Below are 17,539 nucleotides of genomic sequence, written 5' to 3'. Positions count from 1 at the left end.
AGTCCAAAGACATGCAGGTTAGGTGGATTGGCGATTCTAAATTGTCCTTAGTGTGTGCTTGTTGTGTGTGTCTGTGTGCCCTGCAGTGGGCTGGCATCCTGCCCGGGGTTTATTTCCTGCCTTGCACCCTGTGTTGGCTGGGATTGGCTCCAGCAGACCCCTGTGACCCTGTAGCTAGGATATAATGGGTTGGATAATGAATGGATGGATGGATTTTGGAGCTTTTAAATCCACCCTAAATGCTTCAGCATTTTTCTGATGTGCCATTACAGCTGGCTAAAGAGTCTTTTTTTTTTTTTTGATTTATTAATATGTATTTTTAACATTTAGCACGTAGCAAATACAAAATAGTGTATTAAAAGAATCATAAACCTTAAAGTGTTTTTTTCCCTCTTTTTGCAGGTATTGTCTCTCCATATTGACGTCACATGTAGGAAAAACGTCCCCTGAACTGGAAATAGCTCTTCAAAAAGTTCACGATCTTCGTGGTAAATATTTTCATATCTGCTTATACGTTTTTTTTGTTTGTTTGTTTTTTTTCAGCATAAGTTATGTAGTTTGGTAGCTAAATTATTAGACCTATAAACAACATAGCTGCCATTTCAGTCTCCACCACTCAATTCACTTTTATTTTTTTATAGCCCTCTTCACTGTGTGCAAACTCAAAGCATCATAAACAGTTTGCAGGTAAATGGAATTGCAAACTTTTACAAATTACTAATTACACACATAAAGGCAAAGATTTGTTTAATCAGCTATGATTCAAAACTGCTTAACATAAGTGGAACCTAACAGTTCAACAATGCAATAAAATAGACAGATGCTATCGCCAGTTGAGTGTTTCCTATTGTTTAGCAACAACATTTATTTCTATAGCACGTTTTCATACAAAAATATGCAGCTCAAAGTGCTTTACATAATGAAGAATAGAAAAATAAGAGACACAGTAATAAATTAAAATAAGTCAACATTAATTAACATAGAATAAGAGTAAGGTCCGATGGCCAGGGAGGACAGAAAAAAAAAACTCCAGACGGCTGGAGAAAAAAAAAAAAATCTGCAGGGGCCACGAGACCACCCAGTGCCGTCTGGACATTCTACCTCACATAAATGAAACAGTCCTCTTTGTATTTAGGGTTCTCGCGGAAGGACTTGATGAGGATTATAACAATATAATGACTGTTTATGCTATTATACTGTACATTTGTAGAGCACTTTATTCTGTTCTATATAAAACTAAATGTGTGTTAATTTTATATTTATGAAGAGACAGTATTTTTTGTATATTCTAATTTCTTCTGCACTAGGATTGACATGCTAACCACTGATACCTCGCTCTGTGGCTGACTTTGAATGTTCTCATTGTGGTTTTGTTTGAGCTCCGTCTTGGCCTTCCTCTGACATGCTTGTTCTATCAATTGGAAACTTTAAATTGGCCATATATGAATGAGTGTGGTTGTGGTGGAAGTGATGTTCATCATCGGATGATCTATATTTGGCCAAGCTTGGACTGGCACACCAAAAAAATACAAACATTACTTCTCACCAGTTCCGGACTCAAGTGTTGGACCAATATATAATGCCACTATAGTTATGGACACTTGTCTGAACTAGGACAAGGACTGCGCTTTTACTTCATGACTTTTTCCAGTGTTGGTTTGACAATCTTTGTAGTGTTGGTGCTGTGCAGGTATTGGGCACTGAGTCAGTGAATGCTTAGCTGATGTCGCCAGGGAACGTTCCACTTGCAGTGCTTACAGGCAGACTTAGAGACGTCTGGATTGCAAGTTTCCTGATTGCTCTTGCAGGAAAGGAACTGCTTCGTAGTGTGATTTCATGATGAGACATCACCATGCATGATTTGTTTTTGCAAGAGGATTTTTTTTTGTTTTTAATAAACCACCAGCAGTTACCTCAGTGCAAATGTCTGACAAGGGATCATTCGTGATGTGATTCCAGAACAAAACCTTTGGCGTAGTCCACAGGATTTGCACTGTGAATAGGTGGAGTGTGGTTGTGGTACTGCATAGAAGGTAGGGTCTGAGTGAGGGGAGGGGGGTCCACTCCGCTCATGTCACCAGGAAGTGTTCTGCTTGCACTGCTTTGCAGGCTGTACCTCCACACCCAAGTAGAAGAGTTTCCTAAATGCTCTCGCTATGAAGAAATTGCTTCAGAGAGCCCTTGAAATGCGACTTGGGATTTTTTTTTCTGTGATGTTGTAGTGTGATTCCAAGACAAGACACCATGCAAGGTTCGTTTTTGCACAAACATTTTTTAAATGAACTAAAACAGTTTTAATACAGTATTCGATATATTAGTCTTTCCATGTTTTCATGACCATTTAGTTCAAGAACATGTTATTAATCACAATTTAGAAAATTTCCCAGGGGTCAGAGTGCTATGCATATTGAGGTCAGTCAGTCAGTCATTCTCCAACCCGCTATATCCTAACACAGGGTCACGGGGTCTGCTGGAGCCAATCCCAGCCAGCACAGGATGCAGGGAGCCTGTCCATCACAGGGCACACACACACACACCAAGGGACAATTTTAGGATTGCCAATTGCACAGGGAGAACATGCTAACTTAAACACAGGGAGGACCCAGGAAGTGAACCCTACCTACCGCGCCACCGTGCCGCTGCACATTGAGATGTAAATCTTAATTATCTTTTTTTTATCAAAATTTGTGTGTACTTTTATTTATTAAGTGGTGTTTCTTTATGTAAATGTCTTCCAGTTAATACCCAGAGTGCTTCCACATCGGTGAGTGCTGAGGATGCTCTGAAGTACCTCCTGTTCTTGGTGAATGTCGATGAACTATTTGATCATTCCCTTGGGACCTACGACTTTGACCTTGTTATCATGGTGGCAGAGAAATCACAGAAGGTATTCTTTAGTAAAAAAATAAAACTATAATTAACAGATCAGACAGCATTTTTTTTCTTGTTCCTTTCAATGTCAGCTCTTATCTGTGTATTCAAGCGAACTTCTCATAATTTATGTTCGTGATTATACAGTCAGCCCGGCTTACCGTTTATTCGTTTATTTTGACCCATAGTGGCATAAAATAAATCCAAGATATTCCCAAAAAAGAACATTTGAAATTCCCGTGTGCAGCACTGTCCGCTAAGTACACACAAGAAATCAACATGCGCAGGCTGATGGGGCCTAGTCACGGCCTACCCAAGCCCAGGGACTCTCATGTTTCACTTTTGTCTTTATGCTTTTATAGAAGTCCGCCATGTTTTGTACATTTCCGGGGTCAGGGTGGTCCTGGAACCATATATCCACGAATAAAGCTGGCAAACCTGTACTTAAATGGAATAGTTAAGGTGTTTCTTTGTATCCATTTAATATTCAGTTTACAAGTAATGAGACGTTTCTTATTTTATACTTTGACACCATAGACAAAAAAATATTATCAATTAAAATGCTTTACCTGCCTAGTAATATGGACAGTGTAGAGTAGGGGTCTTCTTTTACATTCACATTACACTGGTAACTCAGATTTGTGTACTTATATATATGAATTTTTAAAAATCAGGTTATGTTACTAAGGCTACAGTTGCATTAGTAGGCTGTGACACAAATCCATTTTTTTTATTGCTTTAATGTGAAACAAATCCAGTGTTTTCAGGGTTTTCCGGATGCAGAAATCTGATCTTTTCAAATCCGATTTGAGTCACTTTCATATTATTATGCCCATCTGATTCATGGCCATGTGACCTGAATGACAACTGTCAGATCGGAATCTGTGGGTTTTTTTTTTTGGCTTATACGTATTAATATTAGTGTCTGTCTGCGGAGAGAGTGTCGATCTCGTCATTGAGAGGTTTACTTACCTCTGCAGTGACATTCATGTGACTCCGGTGACTCTTACTATGAAGTCAGTAGACGGACTGGGAGCATGGGGGTCATCAGGTCATTGGACAGGGGTGTGTGGCGCTCCCGATATCTGCAAAAGAACGAAGGTCCAAGTCTGTAGAGTCCTGGTGCTTCCTGTTTGTGAGACATCGACGCTATCCAGTGACCTAAGACGAAGACTGGACTCCTTCATTTGTGTCTCTCCGGAAAATCCTTGGTGTGACTTTGTGTTGCTCATGGAGTCCCAATGAGGCACATGACCTGCATTGTGAGGGAACATCAGTTACGCACTACGCCATGTGGAGTGATTACCAGAGGGTGATCCACCTCGTAAGATCCTTATTGTTGGGGACCTGAGTGGCTGGACCAGGCTAAGGGGTCACCCACATAACACCTGGCTGCGGCAGATAGAAGGTCATTTCTGGAGGGTAGGACTGGACTGTGTGTCTGCTTGGGGGGTTGTTAACTGGGATCCCGAGTTGTTTCGTTGTGTGGTGGGTGTGGCAATGCCCTGTACCAGTGCAGGCTCCCCAACTTGACTTGACTTGACTTGACTTGACTTATACATATTGGCTGAGTGCTGTCGCCATCAGTCATCACCGCAGTGTGGTAAAACGCCAATGGAGGAGAACTATACTTGTAACAACAGTTACGGCCCCACCATTGCTGGTTCCTTTCACGTACCCACACATGTCTTACTGCAGCAGTGCTAGCTATAGCTGTGAAAATGGCCAAAGCTATTTATTTTTTATTTTTTGCCTTCTTGACCTAATCATGTACAGCTGATGAACTGTTTGCCCTCCTCTAGATCAAAACGTTGGTAAGGAATCTCTGGCCAAGCAGAAGGTAGGTATGCTCCAATGTCGCATATAAGGGTAGTCTGTCAGTTCTGCGATCCAAATTCAAAGAGTTAGGTACCAAGCTGAGGAGCAGAACTGACAAGGTAGTCTTCTCCAGTTCTGCCTGTGCCACGCGCCAGTCCAGGTAAGATTGAGGAGATTAGAAGGCTTAACGCTGGCTCAAATCTTGGTGCAGGGTAGAAGGGTATAGGTTTATGGGGCATTGGGACTCCTTTTGGAACAGATGGGACCTGTTCCGCGGACGGGTTACATCTGAACCGGAGGGGCACCAATGTATTGGGGAGGCGTATGTGTAGGCTAGTCGAGGATTGTTTAAACTAGGGAATGGGGGCAGGGAGTTTAGGACAGGCCAGATTTAGATCTATACATGGAAGAACAAACAATGGTGTAGAAATAAAAATGCATAGTAATGTAAATTTTAAGCAAACACGTAAAGATAGAAGGATTAACACATTAAAAATAGCTTGCCTTAATGCTAGAAGTATCAAAAATAAGGTAAGTGAGTTGGAGTTGTATGTGGCAGAGCACAATTATGATATTATAGCAATAACGGAAACCTGGCTAAATAACAAAGATGGGGATGAGTGTAACATAGAGGGATACACATTTTTAGGAAGGCTAGACAGAACAGAAAAGGAGGTGGGGTTGCTGTTTATGCCAAACAGGAATTAAATGTAAGTCATCTTCAGTTGGATGATGAGCCCCATCTTAGTGAGGACATGTGGCTTCGCCTGGAAAATATTAGGGAAAAGGTCTCATTTTAGGAGTGTGTTATAGACCACCCAATTCAGACAGTAATTTCAACACACATCTTTTAGTAATATCAAAAGGCAAGTTTACAGGGGATATTATAGTCATGGGGACTTTAATTATCCAAATATTAACTGGGATAACCTTCACCAGGAAGTGTTCTGCTTGCACTGCTTTGCAGGCTGTACCTCCACACCCAAGTAGAAGAGTTTCCTAAATGCTCGCTATGAAGAAATTGCTTCAGAGAGCCCTTGAAATGCGACTTGGGATTTTTTTTTCTGTGATGTTGTAGTGTGATTCCAAGACAAGACACCATGCAAGGTTCGTTTTTGCACAAACATTTTTTAAATGAACTAAAACAGTTTTAATACAGTATTCGATATATTAGTCTTTCCATGTTTTCATGACCATTTAGTTCAAGAACATGTTATTAATCACAATTTAGAAAATTTCCCAGGGGTCAGAGTGCTATGCATATTGAGGTCAGTCAGTCAGTCATTCTCCAACCCGCTATATCCTAACACAGGGTCACGGGGTCTGCTGGAGCCAATCCCAGCCAGCACAGGATGCAGGGAGCCTGTCCATCACAGGGCACACACACACACACCAAGGGACAATTTTAGGATTGCCAATTGCACAGGGAGAACATGCTAACTTAAACACAGGGAGGACCCAGGAAGTGAACCCTACCTACCGCGCCACCGTGCCGCTGCACATTGAGATGTAAATCTTAATTATCTTTTTTTTATCAAAATTTGTGTGTACTTTTATTTATTAAGTGGTGTTTCTTTATGTAAATGTCTTCCAGTTAATACCCAGAGTGCTTCCACATCGGTGAGTGCTGAGGATGCTCTGAAGTACCTCCTGTTCTTGGTGAATGTCGATGAACTATTTGATCATTCCCTTGGGACCTACGACTTTGACCTTGTTATCATGGTGGCAGAGAAATCACAGAAGGTATTCTTTAGTAAAAAAATAAAACTATAATTAACAGATCAGACAGCATTTTTTTTCTTGTTCCTTTCAATGTCAGCTCTTATCTGTGTATTCAAGCGAACTTCTCATAATTTATGTTCGTGATTATACAGTCAGCCCGGCTTACCGTTTATTCGTTTATTTTGACCCATAGTGGCATAAAATAAATCCAAGATATTCCCAAAAAAGAACATTTGAAATTCCCGTGTGCAGCACTGTCCGCTAAGTACACACAAGAAATCAACATGCGCAGGCTGATGGGGCCTAGTCACGGCCTACCCAAGCCCAGGGACTCTCATGTTTCACTTTTGTCTTTATGCTTTTATAGAAGTCCGCCATGTTTTGTACATTTCCGGGGTCAGGGGTGGTCCTGGAACCATATATCCACGAATAAAGCTGGCAAACCTGTACTTAAATGGAATAGTTAAGGTGTTTCTTTGTATCCATTTAATATTCAGTTTACAAGTAATGAGACGTTTCTTATTTTATACTTTGACACCATAGACAAAAAAATATTATCAATTAAAATGCTTTACCTGCCTAGTAATATGGACAGTGTAGAGTAGGGGTCTTCTTTTACATTCACATTACACTGGTAACTCAGATTTGTGTACTTATATATATGAATTTTTAAAAATCAGGTTATGTTACTAAGGCTACAGTTGCATTAGTAGGCTGTGACACAAATCCATTTTTTTTATTGCTTTAATGTGAAACAAATCCAGTGTTTTCAGGGTTTTCCGGATGCAGAAATCTGATCTTTTCAAATCCGATTTGAGTCACTTTCATATTATTATGCCCATCTGATTCATGGCCATGTGACCTGAATGACAACTGTCAGATCGGAATCTGTGGGTTTTTTTTTTTGGCTTATACGTATTAATATTAGTGTCTGTCTGCGGAGAGAGTGTCGATCTCGTCATTGAGAGGTTTACTTACCTCTGCAGTGACATTCATGTGACTCCGGTGACTCTTACTATGAAGTCAGTAGACGGACTGGGAGCATGGGGGTCATCAGGTCATTGGACAGGGGTGTGGCGCTCCCGATATCTGCAAAAGAACGAAGGTCCAAGTCTGTAGAGTCCTGGTGCTTCCTGTTTGTGAGACATCGACGCTATCCAGTGACCTAAGACGAAGACTGGACTCCTTCATTTGTGTCTCTCCGGAAAATCCTTGGTGTGACTTTGTGTTGCTCATGGAGTCCCGAATGAGGCACATGACCTGCATTGTGAGGGAACATCAGTTACGGCACTACGGCCATGTGGAGTGATTACCAGAGGGTGATCCACCTCGTAAGATCCTTATTGTTGGGGACCTGAGTGGCTGGACCAGGCTAAGGGGTCACCCACATAACACCTGGCTGCGGCAGATAGAAGGTCATTTCTGGAGGGTAGGACTGGACTGTGTGTCTGCTTGGGGGGTTGTTAACTGGGATCCCGAGTTGTTTCGTTGTGTGGTGGGTGTGGCAATGCCCTGTACCAGTGCAGGCTCCCCAACTTGACTTGACTTGACTTGACTTATACATATTGGCTGAGTGCTGTCGTCATCAGTCATCACCAGCAGTGTGGTAAAACGTCAATGGAGGAGAACTATACTTGTAACAACAGTTACGGCCCCACCATTGCTGGTTCCTTTCACGTACCCACACATGTCTTACTGCAGCAGTGCTAGCTATAGCTGTGAAAATGGCCAAAGCTATTTATTTTTTATTTTTTGCCTTCTTGACCTAATCATGTACAGCTGATGAACTGTTTGCCCTCCTCTAGATCAAAACGTTGGTAAGGAATCTCTGGCCAAGCAGAAGGTAGGTATGCTCCAATGTCAGACGTTGACACTGTATCTGATCGTGTTCAGCTCTGATGGAAGAGTGTCCTCCGCTTGGGGAGAAAAGCACGTGGCCGTGATATCTCTGCCAGTCAGCAGCTACCCTCTAAAACACACGTAGCTCTGATCTCTCTCTCTCTCTCAAAAACATCAAACGCTAGCCTAGATCTAGATGATAATTTCTGCTGAACAAACAGGTATGGCTAGCTAAGCGGAGGCAAGGTGCGCTCCAATACGTGGCGAGAGGTACAGCGAATCGAACGGAGGTTGGCACGTGAGTGAAGAGGGTACCGCCCAGCTCCCTACTCCTGATGTCACGCTTCCCCCTCCCCTCGGCCCTCAGTCCGTCTCTCAGATTTGTGCGAATAAATTGCTACCGCAACCGAACTATGATACTATAATACAAGCAAATTATAGAAAAAAAATCCGATCTAAACCTGTTAAGTAGTTCTGTTGTTTGCTAGCTAAGCGGAGGTAAGGAACACTCCAAGGGTGGTGCGTGCGTGAGTGAGTGTGGAGGGCCCTGACCCTTCCACTTGGCCCGCTGCGTTTCTCTTGGATTCGCTCAAATAAATTGTTGCTGCAAGTGAACTATGATACATAACGCAATGAGCGAAGTTGCAAAATAAACCGGAATGTTCAAGCAAATTATAGGAATAAACCCGATCTAAATCCGTTAAGTAGTTCTTTCATGAAAAGTGGACAGGCAGACAGACACAGATGTTAGATTTTATATATATCTGTGTGTATATATATATATATATATATATATATATATATATATATATATATATAGTAATCCTCGATCGCGGGGTTGCTCCAGAACCCCCGCGATAGATGAAAAATCCAAAAGTAGAAACCATATGTTTGTATGGTTATTTTAATATATTTTAAGCCCTTATAAACTCTCCCACACTGTTAACATTATTAGAGCCCTCTAGACATGAAATAACACCCTTTAGTCAAACGTTTAAACTGTGCTCCATGACAAGACAGAGATGACAGTTCTTTCTCACAATTAAAAGAATGCAAACATATCTTATCTTCAAAGGAGTACGTGTCAGGAGCAGAGAATGTCAGGTAGAGAGAGAGAGAGAAAAGCAAACAATCAAAAAATCAATACGTGCTTTTGGGCTTTTAAGTATGCCGAAGCACCGCGATAAAGCGGCATTTTGTAGAGGAGCGTCCGTATCCTCTAGGCAAACAGCCTCTGCTCACACCCCCTCCGTCAGGCGCAGAGAATGTCAGAGAGGGTGAGAGAGAGGCAGAGACAAGCAAACAATCAAGCAACGCGCGGGAAGCATATCTTGTATCATTGAGGAGTTTTAGTTAATATGTAATACATGCTCCGATTGGGTAGCTTCTAAGCCATCTACCAATAGCGTCCCTTGTATGAAATCAACTGGGCAAACAAACTGAGGAAGCATGTACGAGGTGTGGCAGAAAAGTAATGAGACTGACACCACTGCAAGCGATCTGGCAACGCTGCGCTGTTGTCCTTGATAGAGCACGTGTATCAGTCCCCTCCCATAGTTCAGTGTGAGTTTCAACGCCTTCCGTTAACTATGTGATTTTTGTGACTGCTATTAGCGAAGTTGTGTTTTTGGTTGTGCGTCATGCAAAATGGAACAGCGGAATTTGGAGCAACGTTGTGCCATTAAATTTTGTGTTAAGCTTGGAGAATCGGCAAGTGTGACGTTTGAAAAGTTAAAACAGGCCTATGGGGAACATTCTTTATCCCGAGCTCAAGTTTTTCGCTGGCACAAATCATTTTTGGAAGGCAGAAAACACGTTGAAGATGAACACCGCTCAGGGAGGACTTCAACTTCAAAACCAATGAAAACATCGAACGTGTGAACACTCTTGTGAGATCAGACCGTCGTTTAACATTAAGAATGTTGAGTGAACAATTAAATTTGAACAGATTTACCGTTCATCAAATTTTGACTGAACATTTGCACATGCGGAAAGGTCTGTGCCAAAATGGTGCCGAAAAACCTCACAATTGAGCAAACCCCAGCCCCCTTATTCACCTGACCTCAGTCCGTGTGACTTTTTCCTAAACTGAAAAATGTCCTCAAAGGACGTCATTTCGGGACTTTAGAAAACATCCAAAAGAGTGTAACGGACATGCTGAAGACCATACCGTTGAAGACTTCCAGCGCTGCTACCAACAGTGGGAACAACGTCTCCATCGGTGTGTAGCTGCCCAAGGGAACTACTTTGAAGGGGATAACATTGATGTTTGGAAAAAAAAAAAAACTTTGGTAAATAAAAAATCAGTCTCATTACTTTTCTGCCACACCTCGTACCATAAATTAAAAGACACAGTGTCCGCAGAAATCCGCGAACCAGCGAAAAATCCGTGATATATATTTAGATATGCTTACATTTAAAATCCGCGATAGAGTGAAGCCGCGAAAGTCGAAGTGCGATATAGCGAGGGATTACTGTATGTATATGTGGTGTGTGTGTATATATATATATATATATATATATATATATATATATATGAGAGAGATGGATGATAAGTAAGCAGAACCTTGGCTGTTTAAGGCTTTCTATTTTAAAAGGAGAGTTTTGAAATCTGCCCTAAACTTAACTGGGTGCCACTGATCTGTTGTTGCACAAACTTTTACATAAATGTAGTTGAATTGCAAGTCTAAACTAGAACATTACTCTTGTTCTCAGTGTAGCGTTCCTCCAAAAGTGCAGTTAAAATCTTTCATACTTGTTCGTTTTTAGCAGTAATAATTCAGAGTTTTCAGTTTATTTTTTCCTGATAATAAATATTTTGGTTTCATTTGCTTTCTGTCAGAATGAGTCAAAATATCAAATCTTCTTTTAATGGCTGATACAGAAACGGTTCAGTCCTTAGCTTCGGAGGCATAATTCATACTAAAGACATCTTTATGATTTTTTTTTTAATTTGTTGTTGTATGAAAGACTTAAGAAATAAATATTTTTAATATGTATAATACTTAATAAATCTCCTTGCACTTTGTTTACACACTGTCCCTAGGATCCAAAAGAATATTTGCCTTTTCTGAATTCCCTGAAGAAAATGGAACCAAATTACCAGAAATACACCATTGACAAACATTTGAAGCGTTACAAAAAAGCCCTCTGTCACCTTAGCAAATGCGGTGAGTAGAATTTTTTTTACATTTTGCTACTATTAGATAATGAATTTTACCTTTGATATTTTATTCGTTCATGTTCAGTTTATCCTTAAGCAATGTAAAAGAAGCCCGGACACAGACAGACACTGAGACAGCCAGATGTCCAAATTTATTCACAGTCCTGTGCACAACCCACCAGCACTAATGCTCACAGTCGCTTCTCTTCTCTCTATTGCCGCTCCACTCCTCGCAAGCTCCGTCCTCTTCCACCCGACTCTGGCTCACAATGGAGCGAGGTGGCTCTTCTTATTCAGATCCCAGGAGTGTTCCAGGTGGCTCGTCACGATTACCTGGAATCTCTCCCAGGTACCCAGGAGGTCCTCTACAGGGCTCTGCAGCTCCCCCTGGTGGCCCCCATGGAACCCAACAGGGCTTCATCAAATTCCAGTTCCCGACATACCCTGCGGGAATCTGTGGTGCTACAGCCGCCTAGGAGGGCTGCCCTCTAGAGCCCTAGGGGAGGTACTGCCTCATCAATGCCTTCTCCCCTGGTCCTTCCACTCTGCTGGCATCCCGGCCAGGTAGTGGCCATGGCCGCCCATCACAGGACATGTCCACTAGTACAGTAAAGACAGCGTACTGCACAGTAATTACAAGTATAGCATGGAATAAAAGTGCTAGTACATAAACAAATCAAAACATATTAAAACATAAACAGAAAAGCATTACACGTTATATACTGTCGCAGTAATAGCTGAAAGAAATCAAAAAAGGTTTGGGGTGCCCGCCTGTATATTGTTCCCTGGCTGAAAATGGGTTATTAGGTTGTGAAATGTTCACAGGTCTGAGTCCAAAACAGAACTGATCTTGGGGTTGTAAAGGTAGCAGCTTTAAAGGCTACAACAAGAAGTGATGTCACCAGTGGGGCTGGAAACAGTAGTGACATCATGAGTGGGGCCGGAACCAGAAGTGATGTCATCAGTGGCGCCGGAACCGTGCTGGATTTCCTATGGATGGTCTGCAGAGGATTGAGAGAGAAAGTCAGTGCGCCTCGCCACACCTTGGTCTGGCATGGAACTATGGTACTATTATTCAGGCCCTTTAGCTGCCTCCCAATCGCCCTTAACTCTTTTAGGGCTATTTTTTTTTTTTTTTTCTTATCTCCCAGGGCTGAATATTTTTCCAAAAACTAACATTTTTTAAAAACGAACACAAAGCAGTTGTTTAACATGTCAAATCAACAAAAATATTTACTTTTGACAAATGTTACTGTCTTGCATATTGTATGAGCCTGCATACTCTATGATTTCACATACATATCACATACATTTTACAGAGCAAAGTCCTGTGCAGTCTGATCTCGCTCAAAGCAGCCAATTTCAGTCACTGCCACATTGCACTGCTTACAGTACGTGTTGCTTTGGTGCCTACTTTTCAGTTGTCTGTTGCTGCACTTTCTCACATATATTGTTAGTGTGTACTGTAGAGAGACAAGTCACCCTTTTGCCATTGTGCCATTCCACTGCCACCAAGTTTTCTGCCCGCATGAAAACCGTATTGTCACCTCTTTTCGTCTTCTGAAACTTTATGAACTTTATGCATGGCATTATAGCCTGGCTCACCCCATGGGATTTGCTTGTTTATTACAGAAGTGAATAAAACTTTGCAGCAGCACGTACCTATCACCATGCTGCATAACCTGTCCAAAGCCACCAGGAGACAAAGCACGTTTGGACCAATGCTCCCTGAAGTTATATCACCAGTTCTGTCCCATCTCTATTTGTGATACCACAGCACGCTTCATCTCGTCTTTTGTTGTGGGTTTACACTTTGAAAAACGAGAATGCGATGCAAACGCAGCCCGCGATTCAAAAAATTTCTCTGCCTACCTGTTTGTCTCGTCTGACGGTAGCTGAAAAGCAGCATCAGGAGAGAGCAGCCTGAAGTACAGCAGCTGGTGATCTGTCGTGTCCAACAGCAAGCCATGCCGTCTTGTGAAGTCCAGCAGCCAGATCGGCTCTCAACGGATCAATGTCTGTGTATTTATCCCACGCGAACCTTGCCGTAGATGCATCGGCTGCGCAAAGCGCTCAGCTGGCAGCAGATCTGCTGGCGCGGCATCGGCTGGTGTTTGATCAGCTGATGCCGGCTTCTCACTCTCTTGCTCGATCTCCTGATCACTGTCAATAAAATCCGATTCTGAAAAATCAGAGTCCGACTCCGCGATAATGCGCAAAACATTGTCTGCCGAGTGTTTTCTTTTCTGCACTCGCTTTGCTCCCTTGTCACATGTCGATGCCATCTTGCCATTGTTTACATTTCGCAACTCGCGCACACGCTAGGATTAGTTGCTGAGCCAACGAGTCTAACATTCCTCCAAGCACAGAGGGGAATGCCTGTGACGTGACAGTGAGATTTGTCGCCATTAACAGCTGATTATCGCCTCTCTATCCCTGGATGTCGACTTTAGTCGACATTCGCCCTCAACCCCTCCTGTCGACAAAAGTCGACATCCGCCCTAAAAGAGTTAAGTGACAATACAAAATATACATATACTGTATACTGCGTATATTATAACCTCGCTGGGAAAACAGACTAGCGCAGGCAAGCAAAAGGCTGAGGCACCTGCTGGGTCGGCCTGTTTAATTTCAACTTAACAAGAGCTGCACAGTAGAGAAACCAAAAATAAATACGGCTCTTAACAGCCTCGTTTTAGAATTATAGTTGAGGCTCTCAAGCAGGGCAAACAGTGACACCACGTTCCATAGGCAGCCACAATTTATATTGACGCTGGACGGAGCGGATCTGCAGCACTAAATTGGTTTGATGGGGGGAGACTGCATGCATACCCCTTAATATAATGGCACCCGGTCCTGTGTCAGTCCCTGCCGGAAATGCCTCTGACGTCCCACTTCTGTAGTGAAAATGTAGAAATATAGCAAGGGAAGGCAGGGCTGATAATTATTGAATCTTTGTCTGCTATTGTTTTTGTTTTTCTCTTAGGTCCTGAACACTTTCCAGAACTTTTAAATCTGGTAAAAGATCAGAAATTGTATAATGATGCTTTAACACTGTATCCCCTAACAAGTCAGGAATATAAGGTAGGCAGACGCTATTGTTTTGGAGGCTACGAAGCCAGATTAAAGTTCACGTTGTTTTTGTTAGCGTCTGTTACATTGAGTTTTCTATTCCTTATATGTAGGACGTGAGCTGTGTATATGCTGATCATTTGAGTGAGGAGCATCACTATGAACAAGCCGGCCTCCTGTTTGCACGCTGTGGGGAAGTTCAGCAGGCCCTTGAATCCTTCGTGTCCGGATGCAGCTGGCAACTTGCTTTTTGTATGGCCTCTCAACTGAACTTTACAGAAGATAAACTGGCAGGTCTGGCACGCACTTTAGCAGGTAAAGAATCAAATGAAACTGGAAGACACAGATCCATAAGATTTTCACAATAGACCAGCTTCTCCAGCGCTGTAGTCACTTGAATTAAATGCCTGCAGATACCGAAAAGCAGTAATTTGCAAATCTTTAATTTCCATTATAAAACATGAAGAGAGTAAGTCTGTGTTAAGCTTATCATTGTCAAGATTACGTATCATTTCAGTAATTCTTGTATTTTCAAAATGATTTAAGCTTTTTATATCGTTTTCCAAGGAAAGTTGCAGGAACAAAGAAGACACAATGAAGCTGCACTTATTCTTGAGCAGTATGCCAAGGTAAGGAACAGAGAAAATGTTAACCATTCCTAAAGAAAATGAGCATATACAGTCGGCCCTCCATACCTGCGGGGGATTGGTTCCAGGACCCCCTTCCCATGAATACCTTAATCTGTGGATGCTTAAGTCCATTGTATAAAATGGGGTAGTATTTGTATATAACCTACGCACATCCTCTTGTATACTTTCAATCATTTCCAGATTACTTATAATACTGTATCATCGTAAAATTTGTGAGTCATACCAGGAACGTTTACTAGGTTCATCTACTCATGCCCTTGAAAATGAACACACACACACACACATAGAGATCTTATCTTGGAGAGTGGAGCACAAATCCAAGTCGCTCCTCAAAATTACTAGATAGGACACAGCTACACACACATACAGTAGTGGCCAAAAGTTTTGAGAATGACCCAAGTGTTGGTTTGCAGCTTCAGTGTTTCAGATCTTTGTGTCAGATGTTTCTATGGTAGACTGAAGTAGAATTACAAGCATCTCATAAGTTTCAAAGGCTTTTATTGACAATGACATGAAGTTTATGCAAAGAGTCCATATTTGCAGTGTTGGCCCTTCTTTCTTTTTCAAGACCTCTGCAATTCACCCTGGCAGGCTGGCAACCAACTTCTGGGCCAAATCCTGACTGATGGCCGCTGCCCATTCTTCCATAATCAGTGCTTGGCGCTTGTCAGATTTGCGGGGGTTTTATTTGTCCACCCACCCCTTGAGGATTGACTGTAAGTTTTTTCCTTTTAATTTGAAAGTGGCTACTGTTACTCCCCTCCTCAAGAAGCCTTCACTCGATTTGTCAGTTTTAAAAAACTATCGCCCTATCTCGGTCCTACCGCTTTTTCTAAGGTTTTGGAAAAGATTGTGTTTTTCCAACTTCAATCTTTTCTTGCTTTAAACAATTTGTTTGAGCATTTTCAATCTGGTTTCAAGGCGGCCCACAGTACCGAATCAGCCCTCTTGAGAGTGTTAAATGACATCTTTTTAGCCACTGATACGGGGGATTCTGTGGTCCTTGTTCTATTAGATTTATCAGCTGCTTTCGACACTATTAATCATTCGATATTACTAAATAGACTAGAGTCCTGGTGGGTCTTTCTTTTAAAGTGGTTTCAGTCATTTTTATCTGATAGGAAATACGTGGTTAGGCTAGGAGACTTCTCCTCCTCGACGTCCTCTCTCTCCTGTGGTCTTCCTCAAGGCTCTGTGTTGTCTCCCACTTTATTTTCTCTGTATATGCTACCTCTAGGCTCTATTTTTAGAAATCATGGGGTATCATTTCACCTTTATGCTGATGACACACAAATTTATTTACCTTTTAAGAAAAATGATCCCCTGGCTATGAATGCCTTGTTATCTTGTTTAGATGAAGTTAAATCTTGGCTATCCCAAAACTTCTTATCTTTAAATGAAGAGAAGACTGAGGTGATAGTCTTCGGCCCCTCTGAACATATGAAGGCCCCGGAATTTGACCTGGGACCTTTATCAGCTTCACAGGTTCGGAATCTGGGTGTCCTGTTAGATGACTCGTTAAAACTTGACAAACAAGTCTCTGCCGTGATCGGATCGAGCTTTTATCAGCTTCGCACGCTTGCAAAAATTAAACCTTATCTCACTGACAAGACCCTGGAGATGGCCATACATGCTTTTATTACATCTCACCTCGACTATTGCAACTCTCTTTATTATGGCATCTCCAAATCCCAAATTGCCCGTCTTCAATTGGTCCAGAACGCAGCTGCTAAATTTCTTTTAAAAAAAGAAAAAAATGGATCATGTGGCTCCGCTTCTGAAGTTCCTTCATTGGTTGCCTGTTCAATTCAGAATACTTTTTAAAATCTTATTATTTGTTTTTAAAACACTACACCAACAAGCACCCATCTATTTATCTGAATTGCTTCACCAATATACCCCCCTGAGAAGTTTGAGATCCGGTGATCAGAACCTTCTTTTAATTCCACACTCCAGACTCCAGCGTAGAGGTGACCGTGCTTTCTCGGTAATTGGGCCTCGTCTTTGGAATGATCTGCCTATTGAAATCCGAATGGCTCCTAGTCTGACTATTTTTAAATCTATTTTAAAAACACATCTGTTTTCTCTGGCTTACTAGGCTTTATTTTGCCTACCTAGATGTGTGTAAGTGTGTGTTAGGTAGATTGCCCAGAGGGGACTGGGCGGTCTCTTGGTCTGGAACCCCTACAGATTTTATTTTTTTCTCCAGCCTTTGGAGTTTTTTTTTGTTTTTTCTGTCCACCCTGGCCATCGGACCTTACTCTTATTCTATGTTAATTAATGTTGACTTATGTTTATCTTTTATTGTGTCTTCTATTTTTCTATTCATTTTGTAAAGCACTTTGAGCTACATTTTTTGTGTGAATATGTGCTATATAAATAAATGTTGATTGATTGATTGATT

General features: G+C 41.8%; 1 protein-coding gene across 1 annotated transcript in view; it reads left to right on the top strand.

Annotated features, from left to right (window-relative positions):
* elp1 (elongator acetyltransferase complex subunit 1) overlaps window positions 1-17,539 on the top strand; it is a 210,443-nt gene that overhangs the window by 151,011 nt on the left and 41,893 nt on the right. The window contains exons 24-29 of the mRNA XM_039758179.1: window positions 403-488; window positions 2,739-2,887; window positions 11,297-11,420; window positions 14,400-14,497; window positions 14,599-14,800; window positions 15,053-15,114. Of these exons, the coding sequence (XP_039614113.1) occupies window positions 403-488; window positions 2,739-2,887; window positions 11,297-11,420; window positions 14,400-14,497; window positions 14,599-14,800; window positions 15,053-15,114 (721 nt within the window). The remainder of the gene's footprint in view (window positions 1-402; window positions 489-2,738; window positions 2,888-11,296; window positions 11,421-14,399; window positions 14,498-14,598; window positions 14,801-15,052; window positions 15,115-17,539) is intronic.

The sequence above is a fragment of the Polypterus senegalus genome, chromosome 7, assembly GCF_016835505.1.
Source record: "Polypterus senegalus isolate Bchr_013 chromosome 7, ASM1683550v1, whole genome shotgun sequence".
Taxonomy (NCBI): domain Eukaryota; kingdom Metazoa; phylum Chordata; class Cladistia; order Polypteriformes; family Polypteridae; genus Polypterus; species Polypterus senegalus.
This window is presented reverse-complemented; position numbering and strand designations above follow the sequence as displayed.